General features: G+C 46.8%; 1 protein-coding gene across 1 annotated transcript in view; it reads right to left on the bottom strand.

The window, feature by feature from the left end:
* TCN2 (transcobalamin 2) overlaps positions 1–27,634 on the bottom strand; it is a 153,993-nt gene that overhangs the window by 56,966 nt on the left and 69,393 nt on the right. Inside the window, exons 3-6 of the mRNA XM_086943302.1 lie at positions 23,205–23,394; positions 22,378–22,532; positions 15,060–15,215; positions 2,235–2,410 (exon numbers count right to left, since the gene is read on the bottom strand). Of these exons, the coding sequence (XP_086799428.1) occupies positions 2,235–2,410; positions 15,060–15,215; positions 22,378–22,532; positions 23,205–23,394 (677 nt within the window). The remainder of the gene's footprint in view (positions 1–2,234; positions 2,411–15,059; positions 15,216–22,377; positions 22,533–23,204; positions 23,395–27,634) is intronic.

Below are 27,634 nucleotides of genomic sequence, written 5' to 3'. Positions count from 1 at the left end.
GGAAGTTCTTGAGGTCCTTGGGGTCCGCCTTGGGTTTCTTGAGTAAGGCGTTGATCTCGGCATGCTTCCAGCTTTCTGGGAAGGCTGCGGTCTGGAAGGAGGTATTGATTGTTTTCCGAAGATAGGGTGCGATGGCTGTGCTGGCTTTGTTGAAGATGTGGTGGGGGCATGGGTCCAGTGGTGATCCGGAGTGGATGGTGTTCATTGTCTCGCTGGTTTCCTCGTCGTTGACGTTGGTCCAGGAGAGCAGGCGGTTGGTGCAGGTGGTGGTCATGGGGGCGGTGGTTGTCGGGGTGATCGTGGCGTTGAAGCTGTCGTGGATGTCAGTGATCTTGTGGTGGAAGAAGGTGGCCAGTGAATCACACAGGTCTTGCGAAGGCGGAATGTCGTTGGTGTTGGGGCTGGGGTTGAAGAGTTCCTTCACGATTTTGAAGAGCTCTTTGCTGTTGTGTGCGTTGTTATCCAGGTGGTTTTTGAAGGAGGCCCTCTTGGCGGTTCTGATGAGTTGGTGGTGTCTGCGGGTGGCATCCTTGTGGGCTGCATAGTCGTCCAGTGTTCATTCGCGGAGCCAGTTCTTCTCCAGTTTTCGGCAGGTTCATTTGAGGTCTTCGGTGAACCAGGTGGCTTTCTTGCTGGTGTGGTTGTTGGAGGGTGTCTCGAGCGGGACAAGGGTGTTGGCGCAGTCGTCGATCCACTGTCTAAGGTTGCAGGTGGCGTTGTTGGGGTCGGCGGAGTCGGCAGGTGGGTTCTGGGCGAGGGTGTTGGTTAGCTTATCTTCTGTGATCTTCCTCCAGCAGCGTCGGGCATTTGTTGGGTGTGGTGGTGTGTGGTGGGTTTCCTGAAGGTGAAGTGGATGCAGTGGTGGACAGTCCAGTGGGGTTCAGTGGTGTGGCTGAAGGAGACGTGGGAGCTTGCGGTGAAGATGGGGTCCAATGTGTGGCTGGCGGCGTGGGTTGGTGTTGTCACGAGCTGTCTAAGTCCGAGGTTGGCGATCAGGGTGGTGGGGTTGGTGGGGTTTTTGTTCTCTAGGTGGAAGTTCAGGTCCCCAAGGAGGATGTAGTCTGTGGAGGCGAGGGCGTGTATGCCAATGAAGTCGGCGATGGAGTCGCTGAACTGTGGTCGGGGTCTGGGGGGTCTGTAGACGAGGGTTCCTCAGAGGGTAGTATTGGGGTCGGTGTGGATCTGGAAATGCATGTGCTCGGCGGTGCTGAGGGTGTCGTTGGTGTTGGTCGAGTCTCTGAGGGTGTTTCTGTGGACTATGGTGATACCTCCTCCAATGCTATTGTTACGGTCCCTGCGAGTGATCTTGTAGTCTTCCGGGTTGGCTATGGCGATGTCGGGGGCTGAGTAGGGGTTCAGCCAGGTCTCCGTCAGGAAGGCGACATCTGGGGAGGTAGAGTCGAGAAGGTCCCAGAGCTCGATGGCGTGTTTGCGGGCGGAGTGGGTGTTGAGGAGGATGCATCTGAGGTAGTTGGGTTCTTTTGTTGGAGGTTTGGCTGGCCGGATGCTGGTGAAGATGCAGTTACGGCAGGAGAAGGGTCCGTGGGTGCGCTTCGAGGAGGCCCGGAAGCAGGTGCCTTTTCGTCGGGTTGAGTGCGTGGAGGGTGCTGGCATCGTAGCGGAGTCGGGCATCGTGGCGTTCGTGGGGGCCAGGGGTTCTGGCGCTGGGCGCGGATGGGCACAGATGGGCTTGCCTTAAGCGCGCCCGCTACACGCGGCCGCCATAAATGGAGAGGTGGGAGGGAGGTGCAGCTGGGAGGGGACACAGTGGCAGGAACCGGGGATGGGAGGGGGTGGCGAGGGAGAGCAGAGGACAGGGGGACAGTGGGGGCGGAAAACAATACTACAGATAGAGAGTGGTACAATAAACACAGCGAACAATTACAATGAGGAGAGAAACCAAAAAAAAGAATCAAAAGAAGGACAAACGATGGGCAGAGCCTAGCGGGCTTCGAACCCTGGCAGGAGCTGGCTGGGAGCACAGGCGCCAAGCAGGTGGAGCTGCGCGGTGCGTGAAGCGATCTGCCAGGAAGCAGGGGAAAGATCGCTACAATGGGTGTTCAACTCACTAAACTATTCTCTAGAGTGAAGATAGATGGTGCACCTCTAAGAATTTGTTTTATATCTCTGCATCACACTTAAAACCACAGTCCCATCAGTTCTTTTTTTACACTTCAGTCACTTTCTTCCATTCGCTAACACAAAAGTGATAAAGAGGCACCAGCTGTACCTACCTGAACACCAAGTGCTGTGCTGTAAATGTTTCCAAAAGAACCATCATCTCTTTGTGACTTCAGTATGTTTTCCTTTATATCCCCAAATGCTTTTGTGAGTTTTTCTGTCAGGTGCGATGTGTAAAGACCAGAACGCATCAAGCACTGGAATGCCAGGCCTGCCATGGCCTCCGTATCTGTAAAAAACAGAAACAAAGAGGGTGGGTCAGGTACCTGAAGCTCTGCAGAGACATTAATGATGTATCTCCATCTGCATACAATCCCTTCTTTTTTTTTTTTAAATTTATTTTAATTTTATTTTGATCATAATACAAAACAGAAAACAAAGCATGAATACACCGTACATTACGAATTTTCTTCCACAGTGGCATAATGAGGTATTTATCGGAACAGAAACTCGTCAGCTGTTGGACCCACGGCTTAGTGCAAGCCCTTTGGGCGTAATAGGAACATTCAGCGATCTCTATGGTGCATTCAGGCACCCACAGTGGGATAAACAATACAGTGTTCAACATGTCTCCTGTGGCCTTCCCCGTTGTGAGTCCCCACTTTCCTCGTCTTCTCCTACTTCTAGATTTTAATACGCTATCCACGGCGCCCATATTTTACTAAATTTCCTGCGGACACCCCTGGGTCTTTATACGATACTTGTTCCGCCACCATATACAAATCAAGACTAGCTCTCCACTCTTTCAGAGTGGGTAATTTCGGGGCCCCCCAATATCTAGCTACATCTCGTCTGGCCACAACCAACCCCAGGTTGGCCAAAATTAGTTTACGCCTCGGATGTCTACTTCTGTAGGAATTCCTAAGAGGAGAAATTTAGGCTCCATTTCCAGTTGTGCCTCTAGTATATTATTAAGCTCGGACACTATTTTACCCCAGTACCTTTGAATTTTAGTGCATTCGCATAGGGTATGTATGAACATTCAGATTCCTGTACCACATCTGAGGCACTCTGGATTCGGAGCTCGTCCTATTTTGTGTGATCTGGCCCTGTCAAAGTAGACCCAATGCAGTATCTTATATTGAATAAGACGCAATCGCAGCTTAATTGCTACTTCTCGTGGATGCATAAGGGCTTCCTCTCAGTCCAAACCGTCTAAGTTCCCTGTTGTTCTTTCCCACTTGGCTCGGAGGGCGCCTAGTTTGTCTGGCATGTTATTAATTAGTGTCCTATGTGTATATGAGATTGCTTTAGCCGGGATCTCCTCCTGTAGGAGTCGCACCTCCAGCGGGGCATATTCTGGTATTGCCTCCTCATCCAGTCTCTCTGCCGCCCACGCGTGCTTCAGATGGAGAGCTGGTATTTAGTCTGGAGTGTGCGGAAGGAGGCTAGTTCCCCTTTTTCCAGGACATCCCCCACTTCAAAAATCCTAATCAGTTCCCATTGCCTAAAGTCTCTAAGCTTCCTAATCTCTTTAATCAATTTCCTTCCCATAGTGGCGATTCTCTGGTCAGCTTTTGATCTAGTGCATCTGCCTTTCTGCACCTATCCAATCCTCCACCGATCTCTGGGTTGCCTGTAGTAGTTGACTGCCTCCTCTGCCTCCTTATAGGTAGCGTAGGTGTGTATATTCCCTAAACTGCTCTCTTTCTAATCTATACGTTGGGTGATCCCCAGGCGCATGAACCCATTTGTTTATGATAATGAGATGAGAAGCTCTATAGTACGCTTTAATATCCGGAAGGGCCAGCGCTCCATTATACTGATTTCTCTGGAGGGTTTGCAGTGCAATACGTGGGTGGGCCCCATCTCAGAGGAGCAGTCGCGATTTGTTATCTATGCTTTTGAATAGGGACTCTGCAACACATATAATAACTGGGGAAGTGTAATCATTTTGTACATCGCCGCCCGACCGATTATCGTCAGTGGGAGTCTCCTCCACCTTTTAACATTTTCCTGAAAATTAGAGGCCACCCGTTGGAGGTTATGAGCTTGACTAGTTGCTCCATCCGTTGTGATATACAGACCCAGATACATAAAGCCCGCGTCAACCATCGCAAACAACTAGGGTACATCTGCGGCTCCACCATGCCACCTATTGGGTACAACGTGGATTTACTCCAGTTTATTTTACATCCCGCCTGGCTCCCATATTCCTAAAAAATTTGCAAGATTTGGGGGAGAATCTCCCTGGGATTCGTAACATATAGCAGAATGGCATCTGCATATAATGATATGCGTTCTTCTTTCAGCCGGTGGGATTCGTCCACGAAGCCCCCCAGTCTTGGGGTAGTTCGAATGAGACAGGCAAGAGGTTCAAGTATAAGGGCAAAACATAGGGAAGAGAGGGGACACCCCTGTCTAGTCCCTCTGTGTATTGGCCATGTGTCTGAGAGAGCTCCGTTCACCAGAACCCTAGCTTCAGGATTAGTGTATAGTAATGCGATCCAGTCTCTAAACTTTGGCTCAAATCCGAGTTTTTCCAATACACACCTCATAAACGGCCAATGGATGGTGTAAAACCCCTTCTCGGCATCTGGTGACAAGAGCAATTGGGGTTCTTCTCGATTACGGACCGCATCCATCCAGTTAGCCACCCGCCTCAGATTGTAGCTTGTAGCTCGTTTTGGCTTAAAGTCCAACTTCATTAACTAAGGAGGTGATAACAGTCAGGAGACGTGTTGCGAGAATGGTGGCCAGTATTTTGGTCTCAACATTTAACAATGAAATGGGGCGGTATGACCCATACTGGTCTTGGGACTTCCCAGCTTTGGGTATCACCAGCACCGTTGCCAGTCTTAGGTCGGGCGGCAGTGTTCCCTCTGCTTTATCAGCCTGGAACATAGTGAGTAAATGTGCGGCTAATAAAGTTCCATGTGCCTTGAAAAACTCTTCCGGGATCCCATTCAGGTCTGGGGTTTTCCCGGTCTTCAATTGGCCACTGGCCTCTGTAACCTCCGCCAATGTGACATCTTTCTACAGACTATCTCTCTCCACCTCCCCAAGTTTAGAGAGTTCCACCCCTTCAAGATAAGGACCTATTTTTGTTTCGCTCGCCGTTGTCTGGGGTGCATAAAGTGCCGAGTAGTAACGGGCAAAGGCTCCAGCAATGTCCTGAGATGTGGTATATATGTGGTTTTGTTCCCTAATACTTGTTACCCATCTCGACTCCTGTTCTTTTCTACCCAGCCATGCCAGTAGCTTACCTGCTCTATCCCGTCTCGTAAAGTCAGTGTTGCACTGCGAGTTGATGCGCCCACACTTCTTCAGATACCAGTGCCTGGTACTCTCTTTTGGTGACCTCAATTTGCCGAATAGTGCGGTCACTTAGTGTCGGAGAACCACTATTTCCAGGTCCACTAACCTGCATTCTATCTCAAGGATCTCCTGAGTATTTGCTGTTTTTTGTAGGCAATAATATTCTGGGCCCGTTCCCGCAGCACTGCCTTAAAAGCTTCCCATAAAGTAACGGTCGATCTTACCGAACCAGCGTTCTCTTTAAAATAGAGCTCCGTTTCTACCTTAATTTCTTTAGCCACCCCTTCATCCTTCAATGCCCTTGCATTCAGGCTCCACTAGGCCCCCTGACCTCCCCTGCACTTTTCCACCCATAAATGGAGTGGTGAATGATCCGAAATACCCCATGCCAAATATTACACTTTTTCTATACAGTCCACCTCCCCAGCCAGGCAAACAGATAATCCAACCTAGAAAACACCCCATGGGCACCAGAAAGTATCAATACACACATACTAAGGGGTGGTGCCGCCTCCAAAGTTCTGTTAGCCCGAGGCCGCCTGGAACTTTGCCAGGGCAGTAGCCTCCTGCAACCCAGGCCGAGTCACTCTTCGATCTGAAGACATGTCACTCACGTAGTTGAAGTCACCCCCAATTATGTGTGTGGCATTACCAGATTGCAATAGAAGTTCCACTACTTTATCCATTGTGTACTGTTGGGAGGCGTGGGGGAGCATAAACACTGATAAGTTCCCACATTGTGTGATTCCAAATGCCCTGGACTGCCACATAAGTGCCATTCGGGTCTTCCCATTGTCGCTTAACTCGGAAGGGGGGCGTCTTCTTGACTAGAATTGCCACTCCGTGGGATCCACGGGTAAAGCCTGCGTGCGCCAAAGTGGTATATTGCCCCCTAGCTAAAAATGAACAGTTGGGGCCCATAAGATGTGTTTCCTGCAAGAGTATTACATCTGGTTTAAGTCTTTTGAGACTAACCCACGTTTAATTTTATTACCCAAACCATTGACGTTCCACGTCAACACTGAATATTCCCCTATCTCCATCCTGAAAGGAAGGTCACGACATCCAGTTCCCGCCCTCAGTTCCCCACCACACCCAAATACTGCCCTCTTGGCACAGCCTCCCCACACTCTGTAGGCACCCCCACCACCCCCAATTGTGTTAACATGACAACACTGGTGTTGGTATGTCGCTCAGAGATCTGTTGCCTCCCCATCCTGTAAACACTTCAAGTTTTTTTACCAAAAAAACGAACAGTTGACTGTATACTTCCCTTCTCCTGAAGAGTGACCAAAGTCTTGGGAAGTCTACAGCGTCTCTTGCAGGGCTTCTGGCCCCTAATCATCATTCCTCCTGGTCGCTGTTGTCGGACGGCTGTAGTTGAGAGTTTTCACCTGGAGGGTTCGAGTCTGAAGCCTCCAGATGTTGGATCTGCTCCAGAAGGGGGTGCGCTGCGTCTTCAGTCATGGTTCTGCGCATTTCGGCTTGATCAGAGTCCTCGTTACCACTTGATCTCTGCAAGGTTTTCGACATACATTCGAGGGCTGTATCATCGTCCATATCTGAGAAAGTATTTTTCTGGTCTCTGAGACTCAGGGTTTCCCCCCGGTGTAGTCTTAATCTGAGCCCAGTGCCTGGGCACTTGTCGCTGTCTCTTTTCCTTGATCAATTCCCAGCTTGGGCCTGGCCACTTGTCAGCAAGAGAGCGAGCCGCGGGTGGCGATGGTCCCCTCAACCGAGGTCGTTCTTCAATCCATGACCACGCCTCTTCCAGTATCTGAAAAAAATGTCTATGGTTTTGAAAAATGACTGAGTTTAGTGGGAAACATGAGCATATACTGGATTCCAAGAGCACGGAGTTTCACCTTTACTGGATCGAAGGTGCAGCGTTGTTTTTGCACGTCTCTGGAGTAGTCGGGGAAGACCATCACACTCGTATTCTCGCCCTTCTTCCGGAAATCTCGGAGTATTAGATCTCGGTCCTGAAAATTCAAGAATCTAGCTATCGGCGGCTGAGGAGGGGCCCCTGGCTGCAGTCGGACTCCAGGCATTCTGTGCGCCCTTTCAATAACGAAGAATGACGAGAATTGTGTCTCTGGAAGGGCATTCTTGATGAAGGTCAAGAGAAACTGGCCCGGATCTGAGCGGTTATTCCTACGGGCCCTGTTTTCGGCAGCGTTGACCCACTCGGCCACATCCTTCATAGTCGCCACTAATGCGGCCATTTCTGTAGTTGTGGTCCGTGAGTTATCCTCAGAGCTCGGAGACTTTATGTTTAACCTCTGTCACTCTTTTAAAGACCTTACACAGGTCTTGGCGCAGGAAAGAAACCTCCGTCTACAGCCCCGCCATCATGTTTTCCAAGCTTTCTCATGTAGCTTGGATCGCTTCGGTGTCTGGGCGGGGGGCTGAACCTCCCTCTGCTTCCGCAGGTTGGACTGTCGTGAAGCAGTCCAGCTTCCCCTGTTTAGTTGTTCTGGGGTCCTTGTCCTTTACCATTGTGCAATCTATGCGACCAAGCTGCTGCTTTTATGTCCCTCTCCGATACGGTGCTTGTCGAATATCAATGAGCTGGAGAAGCACCTCACTGATTAGCGCCGATCCACACTTGTGGCGTCAAACACCACAGTTTTTTTTGAGAAGGTACCAAAAGGTTCCTTGTATACGACCCCCTTTCTACCGGGCCGGCGGGGAGAGGAACAATCCACCACTTCTTGTGGCGTGGTGTGGCGTGTCTCCTGCTTGTGCGTTACTGGAAGACCGCCACTCTGGTGTTTGTTATTCTGCCACCACACGTCGATCAGTGCACGGGGTGCTGGTGTCCCTCCAATCTAGCAGCCTAGGTACAAATAGTGAGCACCTATCAGTGTTTCTCCACCCAGCACGGTTCAACAACGGGGTCTGGCCGTGACGGCTCCCTCACGTACCACCAGGTGGGTCCAGCTATCATAGGGTAGCAAGGTAAGAAAGGCAGTGGCAGCAGCAAGTTCAATAACTGTGGCAGTCTATAGCAAATCCGCCCCCCTCATGCACCTCCAATCCAACAGAGCCGCAAAGTCACTTAGTGTGGTTCGCTGAGAGGCAGGGGGGCAGGGAACACAGGCACAGTGCTCCCCAGGTTCACTGCCCAGGCCCCTGGACTGCTCTTATGTAGCGCACTACTGTGCGGGCCTCCCAGTCAGCAAGCTCCACTGTGCGTTTGGATGTGGGGTGAGCTGGGCTCCCTCTTAACCAGATTCTCTTTATCTGTTGGGGAGTGACTTTGTGTAGGACGTCCGTGACAGTCAGCTGGATTCCCAGTACATCAAGAAGGGAGACTTCGCCTCTCCTCCAGACACTCTCGCACTACAAGGCTTTTCACAGCATTGGGTGCCGCTGGGTCTGACCAGACATACTCTAATTCCTTCTCGAAGTGCCGGCCGTGACAGTCTTATTTTCCTTCTACAAGGGGCTTCCCTGAGCACTCCCGCGGCTAGTGCTGTTATTCCCCGGGAGGCGCCATGTTGATCGCGGGATGCTCCCACGGGCTCCCGGGGGCTGTTGTATCAGATGTATGTGGCTTACAGTTGCTTCATCTCAGGCAGCCACTCTCCGTCATCACTTTCCTGGAGGATCTTGGCAAAACTGCAGGAGGCTCCCTCCGCGCCCCGTTGGCCGCTACAAGCCGCCTCCTCTGTCTCCACCTGCACAGGGACTCGTCGCACGCCAGTCAGGGATATCACTGCGGCGAGCAGTCCCCCATTCCAGGTCTGTCCTAGGATCGCTCAGGGCAGCTGCATATCTCAGCTCCAGTCACAGTATCGTAAGGACAGGGCAGGTCACAGCACTTCCTTTCCTCGTTGCCGCTTGCGATTGTTGAAGGGCGACCCCAGCACACCGGATCATAGCTCCACTGCGCAGCCTTCAGCCTGAATTAGCTCGTTGTTGCAGCCATTTTGGAGGAGACCGCGCGTCAGTTCACGCGCCAAAAATGCCTTCATTTCCATATATAAAGCAATGTAAGATTCCTCTTCTGGTGCACCATCACTTGCACTCGCCCTCCGACTTCGGTTATGTTAAAGGAACGGCGAGGAGAAACAGGATATTTCCAGGATTTTGTACAAGGCAAGCGTAGCTCGCAGATAATGGTGCTACCCGGCCCTGCTGTTGGCCACACCCCCTACAATCCCTTCTTTTATGTCTTAAGTATCACTCCATCAGCTAGCAGTCCACAAGACCTTTATGGGTGATCTGATCCAACATACTATACAGATTTTTTTCCATAATGTCCTACAAGAAGCCAGCACTTAAGCCCTTTCTGGAGGTAATTAAGCAAAGCACGATTACAGGATGAACACGAGTACTGGATGGACACAAGTTGCGAGAGTACCCTTACTTTATTTTTAAAGAGTAGACTCGCTACCCTTGTCAACCTAAGGATGAGGGAGGAGTGCATGGTGTCAACTTTATAGTGAGCTAAAGTAGACAGTAGGACAACATATTCTGTTTTTGTCTCTAGTGCTCAGTAGATTACAATAAACTCCAGCTTCAAGGGGGAACACAGGCCTCACATGCATTGCAAAAACAAGATCAGAAAATTCTGAATCATAATAAAATACATAAAACAAACCAATACAAACCACCTAAAACACTCGAAGGCTGAATAACCCTAGCAATCGGCCAGATAACCAGAATTCAGATGATTTAAACTCCAGGAAGCAGGAAGGATTTCGCAAAAGTCTTGGCAGACCGTGCCAAAGCTAGACACCAAGTATTTTGAGGGTCTTACTCCAACATCTAACCTTAGGATATCTTCTTAAGGCTAATTGGGTGTCAAGTTTGAGGAAAACTTCAGGCTATACAAATGAGAAAAAGATCACTTTGGCTAGGCAGCTAGGTATTAATATTTGTAAGTTTCTATGAAGGAAGACAGTGTTCTAAAGTGGATAGATTTACCCACAGTTAACAAGACCATATTTATACAACACTCAATGATGGATTTAATATAGTGCAGTGGAAGACAAAGGGTCGCATTTAAAAACAATACAAAAAAACACAGGGCCATATGTGGGGTATCCCAGATTTTAAACATTACTATCTGGAAATACAGCTACAGTGGATAGCATGATGGCTGGCACAAGCAAAAAGGGGTGAGACGACATACTGATGGTGGTTACTGCCACTGAACTCAATAGCTTTCTCAATTTAGGGCAAATGCTAATAAACAAAAACATTTTCAAACTCGTATAGTCAACATGTTACTACTGGAGCAGATGAGTATCACACATGGGGTTGGACGCACTGCATATGACCTGGTACTTCTTTCCTAGTGGTATTTCCTGGGATTCAGTCTAAGTGGTGAGAGAACTTGGGAATTACACTGGTCTAGTGCATACATTTGGAACACTAAGGTCTTGTAACCAGCTGGCTCTTTCATCACATTTGAGGATTTAGATACATGTGTGACCTTCCCTGGGACAATTTATAATACTTGGCCAATGTATTAGATTAATTCAGATCAATTAGGGTTGTGAGAAAGGGCGCATCCTGTCAATGAGGTCCTCCAGACAATTGTGTTATTAGGTAATGAAAGTAATGTTATGATTCTGCCCTGGGTGGCACTCAACTGTTATGAAGGTAAGACAAAATGAGAGCATGAGCTGGGCAAGGAGATTCCTGATGAAGAATGAGAAAGGCTAAGGAACATGTTGCTTGTGTGTTCAGAAATGCAAGGTTTGAACTCCTGCAAGTCAATTATGGCTCCACACGTATCTGACACTAAAATGCCATAATGAGATGTGTGCTGGAGACCATGGTGGATATCTCGGATATGGTGAGGATAATTACAACTTCTAGCAGTAGGTCGGAGTTGCCGGGTAATAGCTTCTAAACTAAATAACAAAAGGCTGACAAGGGGATCATTCAAACCTTAACTTGCGAAACATAAATAGATTTGATCAACAATATATACATAGAGATATCTCTTAGCACGGAGCATCAAAGTGATAAAGAAAATAATTCAACACTCTGTATACAAGAAAATAAACTTTTTTATGTAAAAGTTCAAACAAAATACAGAAATAGAAAGGAGAGAGTCACACAAATTGTAGCGTACAACGGACTATTGACCCAAAATTGTCCACACTGGATGTGTATTCAGGGTTATGTAGGCTCTTTATCTGCCTGCTCCAAAGTTTTTTGGGTAGAAGAATCTGAGTTAATGCTGGGATGGAAGCCCCTAACACATAGCCGGACACCATGGCAAGGCAATAGCTTGGTAGTTGCTGATAGAAGGCTCATGGGTCCTCATGTAGAAGCTGGCACACCACAGTAGCAGGACAACATTGTGACAAGGCACACTCGATTCAGAATGAGAGCATTGGGGAACCCTAAGGGAGGAAGTGAGGGAGAGTGAAAAAAACACACGTTTGACCGACATTTCTCCCCTAGTTTTATCACAAGTGGCAACTTCCCCCTCAACATGCATCCCACAACTCAATTGGTGCCCAGCTTCACTGAGGTTAGGTCCATTTGTAGACCTATGCAGTAGGCAGTCTCGCACAAATAATGATCCTAACAGCAACAGCACTGGGTAACTGTACTCCGGATCTTGACTAAATCTAAGGCAGACTTGTTATGTTGTAATGTAATCTGCTTCCTTTCCTCTTCAGGTTGCAGCTGCACCAAAGTCTTTTCCTCCATTCAGGAGAAAATTGCCTACCCCTTCAGGGCAGACAGTGAAAGCGGTCTGCCTGTGGTATCATTCTTTCTCTGCACTGGTGTACAGTGCTTGCTCAAGTCGAAAGGTGAACTCTGAATAAGACAATAGGTCAGCTTATATTCATACATACCTGCGTTGGGTCTACTATGAATGATGACCCAGATTTTAAGCTGTTAGTAAACGTCTGGATGGGACCAGTCATTTTAAATTGCACTTCTTGCAGGGGAGATACACTTCCACTGCCACGAGTTGCCATGGTGAACTGTAACATTGCTATTGTAGAATGGCGCCAGACTATATTTTGTCCAATAAGTGGCTACTAATAGGCGTTTGTTTCTCTGGCAGCCCATGACACTGGATGTGGGAGATAGACAAGCAGCATATATATTTGGGCAGCTATGTAGCTCCGACTGTGATACTGGCTACAGGTTTTCTGCTCAGCGTTGCCTGTCTCAGGACACAGGCTAACCTGGTGTAACTGGTATGTTGGAGGGAAGGAGGACACACACACAAAGTCCTTCCTGTACCATCCAAAGGTATACAGTTTCTGAATAGGTGAGGTGTGAAGCTCTACACAGGTGGAAAGGAATACGAATGGGAAACAGAGCTCTGACTTTCACTACAACTTAAGAAGTGGCCAACAACCTTAGTTACTACATACATAAAGGGGGACCACAACTAGATGTACCACTCATTACTTGTTGGAACAAAGATCCTCTGAATGGTCTTGTGAAGCTGTGCTGCTATGCCCTTGTACACTTTCTGTATAGTCCTGTGTTTTCTGCCAAAAGGCTCCACAGTTATACAAGCCCACTGAGTTCTATGTATTGGTCAACACTTGAGTTGAGCTTTGATGTCTGAGAGATACCCAAAGTGTACCCTATTTAAAGTAAGAGCTGCTACCACCATCTCAACCCAAGCTACATGGTCCCCAACTGTGGTGGCAGCAAGATTCTAGTTATGGGCAATTAATTTTTTTGCTGTATCCACGATGGGGTGGTTGTTTATCAGCTCTACCCATAAAATATTTGTTTAGGAACCATGACACAAATCCTTTGTCAATTTAATGTTTCAGACATACATGAAGGCTGCCAGTTGTATATTTTAAAAAAATGGATGAGTGCTGGAGTCAACTGGACCACACATGTGTGTGCTACGCGTATGGGGCCATATTACAGACTTGGTGACATATGGGACCATATTACAGACAGGATGAATGGTCCTGGTCTGTGCCACTGGGCGCCTCAACTAAGCATGATGGGCTTAGACCAGGGGAGTGCACTCTGTAACAATATATGTGCTGTTCCCAGTGTAGATGTAAACCTGTGCCTGCACTGAGAACAGCGCATTAGCTGTTTGCAGCAGCCAGTCTGCATTTCACTGTGCGACAAACAAGGTGATGGAAGGAATGCTTGAATTAATCTGAGCCAATGGCGATCACGTGAGGCCACATTTCAGACCCCTGTTTTCCAACCACCATGTCACTCTAAAATAAAGACCTGTAATATCCAAATCAGTGTTCTAGAGGACCAGTCCAACCCAAACTACCAGGCCAGATCCTCTTCAGATGGGAACACAACCAGCCCCAGCCTGGTTTCCATCTACTTTAGTCATATCAGTGAGCTATAGCTTGAGGTCTGTGGCACAGTGAGCACAGAACCCCTGTAACTCAATGCATTAAGTGTGTCTATTGCAACAAACAACAAAGTGATGGCTGAGATTAATTAATGCGTTCCACCCACCCACTTTTTTAATTTACTTAATGAGAAGCCCTAAGTGTGATGGGTATAAATAGATGCCAGTCCTATGTTCACTTATTCTTAGTACTCACGCTACACTCTACTGGCATGGCCCAAAAAGGTTGAATCCTGACTGTGGTTGCCAGTGTTCCCATTCAAAAGGGGTATGGACTGGCAGCTCTGGTGCAGGACCAAGACTGATTTGTAAATGGCAGGTTTCTGTGAGAGGTGTAAGTACAACATTAAAAAAAAACCAGATGTACTGGAATGAGACTCAGAATAATTGCCAGTTGCCGAGATTAATTCAAGAATACAACCCATCACTCCAATTGGTTTTCAAAGTGATACAACAAAATGTAAGCTGGAAATCCATTATACCAATTTTTGTGTGAAGGGGAGGTAATCCTAAGAAAAACATCACTACAGCGCTGAAATGGTACCTTAACCACTTGTGCTCTGACGTAAACCAACAAATTCTTGGGTGTGTAACCGACATTTTACGGAGAGAGCCATATATTGTTTCCATAGCTTGACTAGGGGAAGCTTCTCTCCTAAGGCGGGGAAGCATTGCCCCAATGCTTTTAAGCAGTGTGACAAAAGGAAAATGAAAATGATGACTTGTTATTATTGTTTTATTGTTTCCAGCTGCTTTGCGGGTGGGCGGGCCAGGATGTTCTACTCTCAGAGCAAGGCAGGGGAGGAGTGGTTTGCCCACTCTGAGTGCGCATAAATGCTTGGCAGGCACTCTGGGGCAGGACAAACATTTATGCACCCTTTGCATATTCTCCATGCAGGCTGAAATACAGCCGGCGTGGAGAACATGCCCGGGCCCAAAGTCTCCGTCTGAGTGCTGAATCACTGCAATCAGACCAATCACAACACTGCATTGCAGAGTTGTGATTGGTCAGGGGAGTCTGGGTGTGCTACCTGGTTGCTGTTCAGTCTGTGTCCAAAGGAGGAGAGACGATGCAGAGATGGGGGACGTGGCGATAAGATAAGTCGTTTTTTTTGTTTGGATTTTTACATTCCCCTTCCTACCCCACCTCCACCCCCATCCCACCACCCCCGATCAGTGCCGGTTGCCACTGGTCTTGACCCAGCAGATTTTCAAATGCCTCAACACGGTTTTGCTCCCTCTGTATTCCCCACCTCCGGCAGCCTGATACATAAACTTCACTCACCTACTGAATGCTCGCCTTCAAGAATGAGTTTCTGTTGCTCTTCAGCACGGAGAAGCTTCTGTATCACATGAATGTCAACTGCTTTGTCGTTCACACACAGTGCCAAGATCCCCAGGCTATACTGGAAGTAGCTGGTTATGGGAGAGTCCATTTCAACTGCAAAATGACACATGCGATAAGGTTAAATGAAATCACTACTGCTGGATTTAGAGAAAGAATTGTACTCCGTATACAATGCCTGGAGTGTGCAGCCAGTTGCTCTGTTACATTTAAATATTTCACATGCAAAAGAATAGGTCAATGAAAAAGATTAAGTATTGCTTAACGGTCATTTATAAGCAGATACAGAGCAACTGGCTGATGATGAATGTGAATAAAATTAAGGAGATAGTTTGCTGGAAACCCATCATGATCTTAGAGAAGTTGATTCAAAGAAGTAATCTAGCAATATAGCAAACATTTGCAATGCTTCCTTGAAGTAACTTAAACAGTAGATGCAAATCATTTAGTGCCAGAAGACTAGGCAGAAACTTCTGCCATGTTTCAATCAGACTCATGGCTTTATTTTGTAGGATGGATACTCTGTTACAAACATGGCAAATGGCCCATTCGCTACATTACAAGAGTATTATAGCCTATGACACTTGTAATATGACAGATGTGATATCAGCCACATTTATGAAGAGGTATCCCATCCGCCAAACCCTAAATAGGGTTCTCAGGATTTTGACTGGTTAATTTCTCACCTCACACACTTCAGCAGTTCTGCCTTTTTCCTACATACCCAGGTATGGGTCTGCTCCATTGCTAATGGTTATGAGCATATGATGTGCTACCGCTGTCATATTCTCCTGTAAGAAGTTGCCTCTGAGGATAAATCTGCAGGGGAACAAGGGCTGGTGAGCACTGGCGAGGACTAACTGTGTCCTGGCTGGAGACTGGGACTATGCTCCTGGTTTGATGCAGATCATGAAGAGATGTTCATACATCGGCTGCATCACAGAGTTGGAAGTAGCTGGTCCTGTATACAGTTTCATATTATGGTTAAACTAAGCTTGACTCTCAAGGTGTTGGAAAGGAATGGAGATGGGTCAGCGACCAGACATCAATGATGCAGGCAATACATATGGCATGCTGTACGAAAAATTAGAGGGTTGAGGTAAGGCACAGAAGCAGAAGGCGAGAGAAGCTACCACTCTCAGCTGACATGTTCTTTTCTGGGTGATATGTAACCTTCCAAATCAGATTATCTGGTACAAATCTTGAGGCTCCAGACACTAGATTATCATCAGAATTTCAAAGATCAGATTAATATCAGTCTTACTCTGGCTGACAAGCATACATCACCGCTTCAGGGATCACATTTCGATTGGAATAGACTGAATAATACAAATCAGTTAATAAGCCACCCCTGAAGAGAGAGAGAGAGAGATCCAACTTAACAGCTTCTAAGTAGACACAGCTGACCTCTTGTTCATCTGGAGGACAGGCATCCATTGTTAAGAGTCACCATGGCAGCATGTGATGTATAACTAATATCCAATGTAGAGCCTGCTTCTGCTAATATAGCTTCTTCACAAAGTATCTCAAAGTAAAGTATTCAGGCTTGCCAGTAACTGCTCAACTCTGGTATGGGGAGCAGCATCAAGTGAATTTCTAAAATTCAATCTCAACTGTAGTTGCAGGTGTCTACTAGCAAATCAGTCATGCAAAGAGAGATGAATAACATTTGCAGTGTTGAGGATCATCCATCTACATCAAAAGATAACTTGAGTTGAGTTTCTGAATTCTGATATACTGTGGAAATTTGGGACAAGCACAGGCAACGTAGCACGCGTGGGTGCTGGAAACAGTGGAAGAAACATCAGTGGAACTCATTGAATCAGTAACACGAAAATGTTAACTGTATACAAATTCACATACTCACTTCCTGGGGTTAAGGTCAAGTCCAGATAAACAGTGGTAGACTATTATTTAAGATCATTCAAGGCTCAGAGTTGTTGCCTGGTAACACGTCACTCATTGCATGCTCTCTCCTGTTATGTACCAGTTCACACTCGCATCTGTCCCTCACGTTTGTTGTGTTTTCTGTTTTCAGTTCCCCTGGTCACGCTTCTTCTTGGTGCTTTATTTTCTTTTTCCTCACAACATTTGTTGGTGTGCTCGTCTCTTGTAGTGCTATATTACCCAGTGTATTTGTGGCCGCACCCTGGGCTTATGGTTGGATCCCTAGTTGGCCTGAAGCTCAACACAGCAATCTCTGCTGCAAAAACTGGTAGGCTTCCATCTTTTTACGTCATTACATATTTTCTCCGGCTGGTTCAATATACTCTTCCAAACCTCTTCTGTTTTACATCAGATGAGAGTAAACTATTTTTGAAACATAATGGTTACACTGTGCTGTACCTTGACTGAAAGAAATGTACCTGGGAGTGAGCTTCAGTGTTTCTCTCTCTCCCTTTCACTGTGTCTTCCCAGATTACCATCACCGGCAGTCCAATCATTTCTGCTTACTGGTGTACTTACTCAGGGAAAGTGGGTGTTTTCAGCTGATCTACATGCTCGCAACCTGGCATTTATCTTTAAGTATGAGACTGAGCTTCAGAAACATCAGAGTCAACTGGAGGAGACTAGAGTGTGCTATGTGACCACTAAATCTGACTCTCTAGCTTCTTGTTTAAGATGAAGACAAAACCTAGACATACAACAGAGAGCTGTAGTATAACATTAAATATGGTCTGGTTTTATAAAATGTGGAAGAGATCAACAACCAGAATACCATTGCCAAACTCCTGGAGAATGCCTTCCTAAGGGTTACAAGCTTGTTTTTTTGGACTGTGTTAAACTATGCGCACACCCCCTCCTTTTGAAAATAATAAAGTACCACTACCAATCATAATTTTCATGGTCGGCCATCTTCACAAGAGACAACTACTTTACATGCCACATATGAATCAACTGTGTAAAGGAAAGACAATATAATAGGGAATCAGCTAAGCCTTATTGGCATCATTAGGAAATACCTTGATCCTACCAGAAAATATGTGCCACCTTCTTTCTTTAAAACCTCTACACCCTTAAAATCATGCGCAAAGCACATTCTTTCTTCTGCTTCATGCCTAGGGAAGTCAAGCACAGTCTGCACAACTGACTAATACCAAAGGCAAACACTGGTCAAGCCAGGAACTAAAGTAGATGCTGCAACTATGTTGATTATCAAATATATCATTGTGTTTGATGTAAGCATTTATCATTTGAATGACATATGGTTGGTAGGAATTGGATCAGAGATAGCAGTGCTGCTGCCATTAAAGCATGCAAAAAGGTCAGATGATGGACAGAATGCTGAACAATGCAAACATTCACCCCCAGTCACAAAGATCTGGGTTTAATCCATTGTTTCTTTGCCCACCACGTAACCCCAGGTTGGACCCAGCTATAAGCAAATAATTCTTGACCCTGCTCCTCATGGGAACATTCTAGCCCGAATTGCAAGGCTGGGTCCTACTTGGACCAGAAACGAGCATCCTGGGACCGTTTCGGGGTACCACCCCTCATCAGCCAAGCAAGTTTGAATCCAGTGGCACAGTGACCACGGGACACATTGATGCTCGTTTCCGGACCAGGAAGGACCTGGCTTGGCATTTCAGGCTAGACTGCTCCCTTAAGCAGGAACAAGACTGATTTGAATATGGCTAGGTCCAAACCGGGGCAGCGTTCTGAGCAAAAAAACGGTGGAATAAATGATCTGTGACTGGGGTGTGCTTCGGAATACTTTCTTTCTATAGCTCATCAGGCTGTGACCTTGCTCCAGGACAGATTCTTCACCCATAGTGGCAGGGTGAATGGTACCAAGAGAGTTCCACCATAGGGACAGTCTTTACCATTACAGGACTTTGTATCCTTTTACTTTGACCATGTATTTGATGTGCGAACCTTATAGCATAAGCCATCGTATTATTTTGTCTGAAAGCATAATTGCGCTGTCCCTCACCTATAACACACAGTTTTCATTGCATCTTTAATCCACATTCAAAGAGCTAGTGGTCATACTAGCTGTGGAGAAATTGCTAGGGGTATTGTTTCCATGGTGAGGTATTTGTAAAAGAGTTTTTTAGGTCGAAGTAGAAATTGGATCAGACCATGGCTGTTTCGACAGGCACTTAGATCCGCGACTCAACTGAAGGCTCTTAGAGACATGACTCCGCAAAAGCTGATCCTCTCCTCCATTACTTGCTGATGGTGGATGTTTAATCCCACTTGTTAATTGCTGTGTTGTCAGAATTTAGGGGGCTATACCCCTTTTACAGCTAAATCTAATCGGAAAAGGTATTTGAAGTGTGAACTATTGACTGATCCACAGAGATCACCATAAGCAACCATTTTAACAATGTTCCCATTAACACTAGATTTCAAATAATCCAATAATCCATTATAACACCTTACCCCTCTCATCATTATAAAGTTCTCTTAAAAGAGCACTTCTATGTGTGCAGACCACTGTGCACCAGAGACATATTTGTTTCAGAAGGTCTACTCCATATTGGGATCTTTTTGGTCTAAGGTGTAAAGATGAGTGTCCGATGACGGAAGTGCCTATGTCACGTGACACTAAGACAGTATCATGAATTTACCAGTAATGTAGACACAGTTTGTGGGGCAGTCACTTTTGCTGGCTAAGCATCATTTAACACTGATGCGACTTAAGAGACTCCCCTCTGGTGCTTCGTGCAGCAGTGGTACTGATGCGGGGCTGTGAGGCGTTGTGTCACACTGTCTCGGTCCTGGCAGAGCACCTTTAGGCACTTAGAAGAGTCTAGGACTCTGATGGCACCACTTGGGGAGCAAGACTCACGGCAGGTGGAGTCTAGATGCAGCGTTCTAGAGGGAAGGAGCCTTTTCTGTCCCTAAGCTCTGATCAGGAAGCCAGCCAACTAGCCCTTGGAGTCACTCTGGTGGTCCTGGGTTCAAGATGCAGGCCAAACACACACAAAAAAGAAAACCCACCTCCAAGGCACGCTCTAATAGAGTCAGCAATATATATTTGAGCACACAAAACATTTTAAAGTATTAAAAAAATTCTCACATATGTTTTATTTACATTTCAAATGTTTTCTTTGTCTTTCTTTTACCATGTATATCACAAAGATACTCAATAATCATACATAGAAAAAATCCTATATTTTTCCAGACAGTCTAGAACCTCCCACCCTTCAAAATATGAATTTCAAACAATCACATATCACACATGCCATCCATACCAAGACATTGCAATCAATCATTCATATTATAAAAGCAAATCGTGTGTAGTACCATAGCAGAGAACATCCTTTCCAACCTATTCAACAATGGTCAAAGAGACCTGTTAACCACGGCCGCAATTACGCCGTGGTGCAGCGGTTTAATTGAGTGGGCAGGCCCGCGTCGGCTAACGGACGTGCGCAGCACTATGGAGGTAGTGCTCGCAACGGCCGTTGGGGGACGGGCGCATCGAAGGGGTTAATAAAAATAAACAATTTCAAAGAAACATCAAAAGCCCATCTATTCTAGTATCTCATTACATATAATATATATTGTCTATTTTTCCTTTTTGGCATACAGGGTAAATCTGTCACTTTAGATTGGTGTGTCAATGGCTCTAACGCTGGTGCAGATGTGCGTTTCAGTGCCGTTGATCAGCCGACCACCTAACTTCTGCAGGGCACACACTGATGGTTTATAAATAAGTAGCCATTAAAAACCAAGAAAGGAGGGAGGAATGCATATTGGCCATAACATCGATCCAGTCTTTTCTTCAAGGAAAGCACTGAATTGGTGGCATGAAGAAGTGGAACTACAGTCTTAAAATAATTATATTTCAGCTCGCACCTGATGCATAAGGTGATTGTGCATAACTGTTCACTACTATACTTAAATGTTGAGGCTCACTGTAGCAATCAAACACAGGAATTCAGGCGAATCAACCTTGAGCCGCGGGGCTGTAAAGTCCAAAGATGGACAGCAGAAAATAATGACAATGTTTTTTTATAAATCAGGAATTCACAGATAGACATCGTCCGATTGGGTCACTGCCCATGTGCAGGAGTGTCAGTTCGGCGACTCCGGATGCCGGTAGAGGGTCGCCGTGAGTGAAGCGCCATGCGGACCAGAATTAATCCATACTGTCACGCAGCTCTGACCCTGTATGACAGGTGGTGGGTAACCGGTAAAGTTGCTACTGTGAGAAGCGCAAAGTCTTAACTGTCTTGGCGAGTGCACTTGCAGCTAGAGAGACTGCGCCCATAATATATAGTACTGCGGCAAACCATATACATGGGGGGGAGCTGCCAGTATCAATGCTGCAGAGGGATTCAGGCGGCCGCCTGAGGGAGAGATTGAGGTTACATGCGGCGGGTTAGATCTGCAATGAGAGAGAACAGCACCTGACTGATTGAGGATTGCCAAGGACGACGTTGCACCCTCACCGAGCTCCAGCCGGGAGCTGAAGAATGTATTTCCTCCCCCCACTGGGCAAAGCTCAACCTTAAACTCAGAAATTCTCTGACAGAGCAGAGCAGGACTCGAGGGTGCCCGCAAAGAGGACACCCACTGTACTGCTGAACTCCTCCAAGCTGAGAGTGGGTAAGACATGAACTGGGCCAGTTAGACCCAGGGGGACTCACTGCTAATGGTGCTGCAGGACCACAGATACTTTTGACTACATTCTGAAGAGTCAAAGAGGAACTCTTGAGTACGGGCTAATAATATGCACTCCTTGGATGTGGAATAACCTCGAACATGTTACATGAAGGGTGGAACAGTGATTCACCTGACAACCATTAGAGCCCTGACCTCAAGGGGAATTGTGGTGCTGTTTTTGAATGACCTATTCCTTTGCATGTGTAGTGTTAGAAATAAAAGACTTATTTTTTCATACAAAACCAAGTATTTGCCTAGACATTGATTTTATTGCTCATTTGAGTTATGTGTCATGTTCACTAACCTGTATCTATATCCTCCTCCCCAAACACCCTCCTCCACTGGTAGCCTTGATGGCTTGACTACAGCTACCACTGAGTGTGCTCAGGATCCATAGCAGGTCACGCCTCGGGACATCAGGAGTAAAAGGCCTTTGACCGCCACAGCTGGGCCCTATAGCCCCTGTGTGCCCCGAAGCCCTCTGAAAAGGGTTCGGACAGTACTTTTTCCCTGTGCAATGTGCACATTATGCACGGCCTTCATTCACTACACATTGCACACCTTTCTCCCAGCATTAAACTCATTCAGCCTTCCTAAGCACACATTCCCTTCTGTACTGTTTTCACCCCAAACACTATACCTATTTGCTTCTTTTCTGCATGCAGCTGGTGCTTCAGACGGGTGATCAGTTTTCTTGCTTCCTCGGTTTTAATGTCCTCGCAAGAGGCTCTGAGAGCAAGGAGATAGAGGGCAAGCTGGCCTGTACTGGCTTCTGTCTGGGGCTTCATGTCTGTGCTGTAAGCAGAGGAAACAAACCGACAACGAAACCTTCAACATGAGTGACAATGTTCAGCAACATACATGCTTTCTAGACATCTCCACTATATTGTTTCTCTGCTATATCAGTGAAGGAAGGACATGGCGACACTCCTAACTGATGCAACATATCTGATTGAAAGAGAAGATCATAACAAAATGGAAAAAGTAATGCAACCATAAATGTCCAGTACACACATTTACAGTTCTACAAAATGCACTTCATTAAATTTAACTGAGCATCTTAAAGCTAAGACTTTTATCACTCTCTTTTAAAAGGATTAAAACGGACCCAAATCAGTAGTGATCCAAAGCCTTTCTGTCTTAGGAGCTAACTTCACAGCTGTTAAGAATGATCTTGGCTAACTTACTTCATGAGACATATTCACTGTACATGAAGTACTTCAAGACATGTGGGAAAGGGAAGGTTCCACTAGAGAGGACTCTGGTGAAACAAGGTATGAGGTGCCTGATCAGCTACTATCCCTATTGGTGAATGTATTAGAAATGTCCTATCCATGGTGCAACTTTCTCTACGCATGCCATCAGAGTACAATATATTGTGTATCTGTGTATGCAACAACTACGACAAGGAAATCTCTGAACTATACACCTTGAACAAATATTTTTGTGTATCGTTTTGCACCGTACCTGCTTTCACTGGGTTGGAAGGCCAACTTGAGCCTTTCCAAGTACTGGCTCTCTTTCTCCAGGTTGTGCTCCTTAGACAGGCGCAGACCAACATGGACACTTGGATTTGGACTTTTGGAAACATCTTCAGTTGCCCTCAGTAGCTTTAAGTTCAGCGACTTGATCAAACGGTTATGTATTGCTGGGATTTCTTCAAGCGAAAGAAGGAAGAGAAAAGAGAAAAAATATAATAATCCTACAACCCATCATAAATCAAGGTACACCGCATTTAGGAAAGTATGGAAGAGACAATGTTGAGTGCTTGTGGATTAACTGTTTAGTTTGCCTTTATATATTCAGGATACAAATGCGTGAGAAAGTAGTTAAGAGATAGAAAACAAGCAAACAAGAACAGGATACTGCTAAAGAAAGTAAGAGGAAGCTAATGTCTCAAAGTGTATAAAAAAAGTGACAAAAGGAGGAAATGTTGTAAGGACACAGGGGGGAGGGGTTGAATATTGGTGAATAAAAAAATTATGCCCACATGTCCATATGCCCAGATGGAATTGCAAGGTTAACTTGAAATTCAAAAATAACTACTTCCCCAAACCTTTCTGCCTATACATTTTCGTTATACAATCTATTCTGAACATTTGCTTATTTCACCAGATGTTTTATACATAACTTCTGAAACAAAGTCCGGAATTTAAGAATGAAACTATATAGAAATATTCAGTCAAAAGAGGTAAATAACCATTCCAAAAGGAAATCCTCAGGTGTACACCAGGTCAGACTTTCTTTATATTCAGAGTGGACTTTCTCCAGATCAACTTTGTTAAGCAGGTCCTTTTGTGCACAGTAAAAGGTGATCATGGGCTTTATGTAAAGGCTACGGCATTATTCCTTGTTAATAACTATAGTTTAAATATTTTCGTAATAACTGTGCAGGCTCTCTATACAAGTTGTTAGACAATCTTGGAGGTAGAAACACCAAGGTCCTTCTCCTGGTAATCAGACCAACTGATGTTTTGGTTCTCCTTGATGTCCATTTGATCTACATCATTCTGTCATCAATGGAGTACGAAGTTATACTCCACTGTAGTTTGCAAATGTTTAATTTATGAGGCTTTGGATGCACAAATGAATCCAAGGCCAACAAAAGTGCTGCCTTTTTCAAAACTCAAGTTCTTCTTTCAATTAGGGAATAGTGCATTAAACTCCTTTGTCTCCTTTATTCATGGCCTTCAGGAGAAAGACAGCCAAGATCAGTCCAGTTAGCACTGGTCAAGTTGCCAATGTGTATATTCTCCAGTCCGAGTCCAACAGACGGCCACAATCGCTAGTCCAGCAACATAAAATATATACTTTACTGTATCATGCTTACCCTACACCAAAGAAAGTACAAGGGTGTCAACTTCCCACACTCAATTGGAAGAGAGTTTTGGCAGTGGGGTGTTTTGAGAAGATAGACTTGCAGGCCACCATGTTCATTGTGGACAAAGGCACCCTAGAGGATAACCACCATCGTTTGCAGCCAAATAGAAATCCCCATTCAGGAGGGAGGAGCTACGCGGACATCCAAGATGGTCGCGTGAGCAGAGAGCTCCTGAGAACCGCGCCGCCCTTCTTGATATATCCGTCTGCTATCCTGGTCACTTCAACGGGCTTTTGAAGTGTTACTCTTACTGATGCTGCTGATCCTTTTTGGGCCGAGATCGGACTTCGGGGACCATTTTTATGTCGTCTCAAGCTTTCTGGCCTAGCCCCGGACTGGACCGGGGACTCTACTGCCTTGGATGGCCGAGCAGTAATGCAACAACAACGACTGCCTGGCATCTACTTCACCGATGGTGTGCCACTTTCACTTTCGGTTTCTGGTCCACCCTTGTGTTGACTGCCTGAGACCTGTTCTACAGTCCTGGCTTGGTGTTTTCACTGGCAGCACGCTTCCCCCGCAGCGCCGGCTCAGTGGTCTGACATTTTCTTGCAGAATCCAACTTTCGTGGTTCGAGGATCGCTGACATTCTCTCGCACCTGGGAGACCCCAGTGAGGTGCTACATTCAATATGGCGACGAAACCCGAGGTGGAGAAGCGCAGGAAGGCCACCACTCGTGGGGGATCGGTCCAGTCTAACGTGATCGATCGCTACACACAGCCGAGAGGTTCCCCCAGTGCCGCCAGCCGTGGCTTGGAAGACCCAAAGACGGACATGGCGACCTCTTCGGAAGTATCACTTCAAGACCTACTGGCCGCCATTGCGGGGCTCAAGGCTGATATGGGCCAGCAATATGAGGCCATCTTGTCCAAGATAGACACAGTGGCGGTTGATGTTACCCTTATTTGAGCCGATTTAGCCAAGACAAATGAGAGGGTCAAGGCGCTGGATCTGAAAGCATCCAGTCTGGTGACAGACATGGCGGAAGCTCAATCGGAGATTGGGAATCAGCGTTTATCACAAGACCTGCTAACCAAACGCATGGAGGAATACGACAATAGGGCCCGACGAAACAACATCCGCCTAGTCGGGGTGCCGGAGGACAGTGGCGCTGCCTCGATCGATTTACTGGTTGAGGAGCTAATTGTTGCTAAACTCGCTCCCACGGGCCTTAGTAAGTTCTTTGCGGTCGAGCGTGCCTATCGCTTCCCAGGTGGGCAGGTTAAGCCGGGGGGACCCCCGAGGCCTATAATCGCTAGGCTGTTTCACTTTCTAGACAGAGACGCCATTTTTCAGGCCGCCCACAAGCACGGCCCGTTGAAGTTTGACAACAACTCTGTCTCGATTTATCCTGACTTCACTCCTCAAGTGCAGCGGCAACGCTCTGGATTCCTTGGAGTGAAGCGTCGCTTGAGGGACTTGGGACTAAAATATGCGATGTTGTTTCCAGCTCGCCTGCGTATCGAATACAGGGAACGTGCCTACTTCTTCGATCAGCCGGACAGTGCCAGTGACTGGTTGGACTCGTTGCCAAAGGACGACGCTGAGAGCAGAGGCCCCGGAGGCGCGGACGGAGGCGCAACGGCGCAGGACTGAACTTGGGCCCCCGGGGTCCGGTTTTGGATCGTGATCCTTACAGAGTAACTTTTATCATGTGCTTTATGTTTAAGTCCGGGGTGGGGCGGGTAGGGGTAGTTTCTCCCTTCCTCCTCAGGGGTTTCTTTGTGTAGATCAGATGGGGCGACAGGCACACTGCAGTTTGGGGTGGCTCTTTAGTCAGCAGGGGTGCAGGGTGGGGGGAGTTGTAACGGGTTCATGGTTGGGGGGTGGGTGGTGGGGACTTGGTTATGTTTTGTGTTCTTTCTTTCTCTTTTCACATGGTATTTTATTGTCTGTGTACATCCTTGTGCTGAGGTTCCGGGAAGGGGTTGGGCTGGGACACTCTTTGTGGGATGGGGGGGGGGGGGGTGATGGAAGGTTCTTTCTTGGAACGCCAATGGCTTGGGAGATAGGATTAAACGTGGTATAGTGTTGCAATTTATAAGACGTCACGCCCCTGATGTTGTTTTACTCCAAGAAACCCATTTAATTGGTAATGCCTGCAAGGCTCTCGACCGCCGAGGTTACCGGCTTGTCGCACACGCTGGTTTTACGTCCGGCTCCCGATGGGTGGGTATAATGATAAAATCCTCCTTGGCCCTTGAAATTGATGATGTCACCCTTGATGATCGGGGTCGTTATGCTGCTGTCTCGGGAAGATGGGAGGGGAAGCTAATTGTGAAAGTTGCTGTCTATGTTCCCCCGGGCCTGCAGGCTACCACTTACGCTGACCTCGGCAAGACTCTCCTGGGGCTACCTGATGGATTGCTGATTATAGGTGGGGATTTTAATTCAGTGATGTCGGGTGAATGTGATCGGCTGCCCCCTAGAGTTTTGCCTTTGTCACAGATGTGGCTGACTGACATGACCGAAACTTTTGGTCTGGTAGATGTCTGGCGATCGTTACACCCCTCACAGACTCAGTACACTTTTCACTCTGGTGCCCATGGCAGCCTCTCAAGGATAGATTACTTTTTTATGCTGACTTCTAACTTATCCTTGGTGCGGGAAGTTCGTCATCTCCCCAGGGGTATTTCAGATCATTCCCCCTTACTGCTTGAGGTTTCTGTGGGTGGTCTTTCCGGAAGCAGAGTTCCCCCTGCCCCGCCCTGGCACTTTCGGAACCCTCGGCTCCGCTCAGATTTGGTTAAAGCGATTGATTGCTACTTCGATGAGAATGTAGGTTCAGTGGCTTCTCCTACGGTTCTCTGGGAGGCCTTCAAGACTGTTGTACGGGGATCCGCTCTGTCTCTTATTGCTGCTGAGAGGAAATCTAGGAGAGAGGCTGTGCTGGCCCTTGAGACCGAAATAACCACACTCGAAAGTGAGTTGGGTGGGGACGATACGCCTGCGCTCCTACACTCCTTGGAACTGAAACAGGCGGACTATAGAGCCTGTGTGACCGATGCTGCTAAA

This window comes from Lissotriton vulgaris, chromosome 11 (assembly GCF_964263255.1).
Source record: "Lissotriton vulgaris chromosome 11, aLisVul1.2, whole genome shotgun sequence".
NCBI lineage: Eukaryota > Metazoa > Chordata > Amphibia > Caudata > Salamandridae > Lissotriton > Lissotriton vulgaris.
Note: the sequence above shows the minus strand (reverse complement) of the source record. Positions and strands in the feature narration are given on the sequence as shown.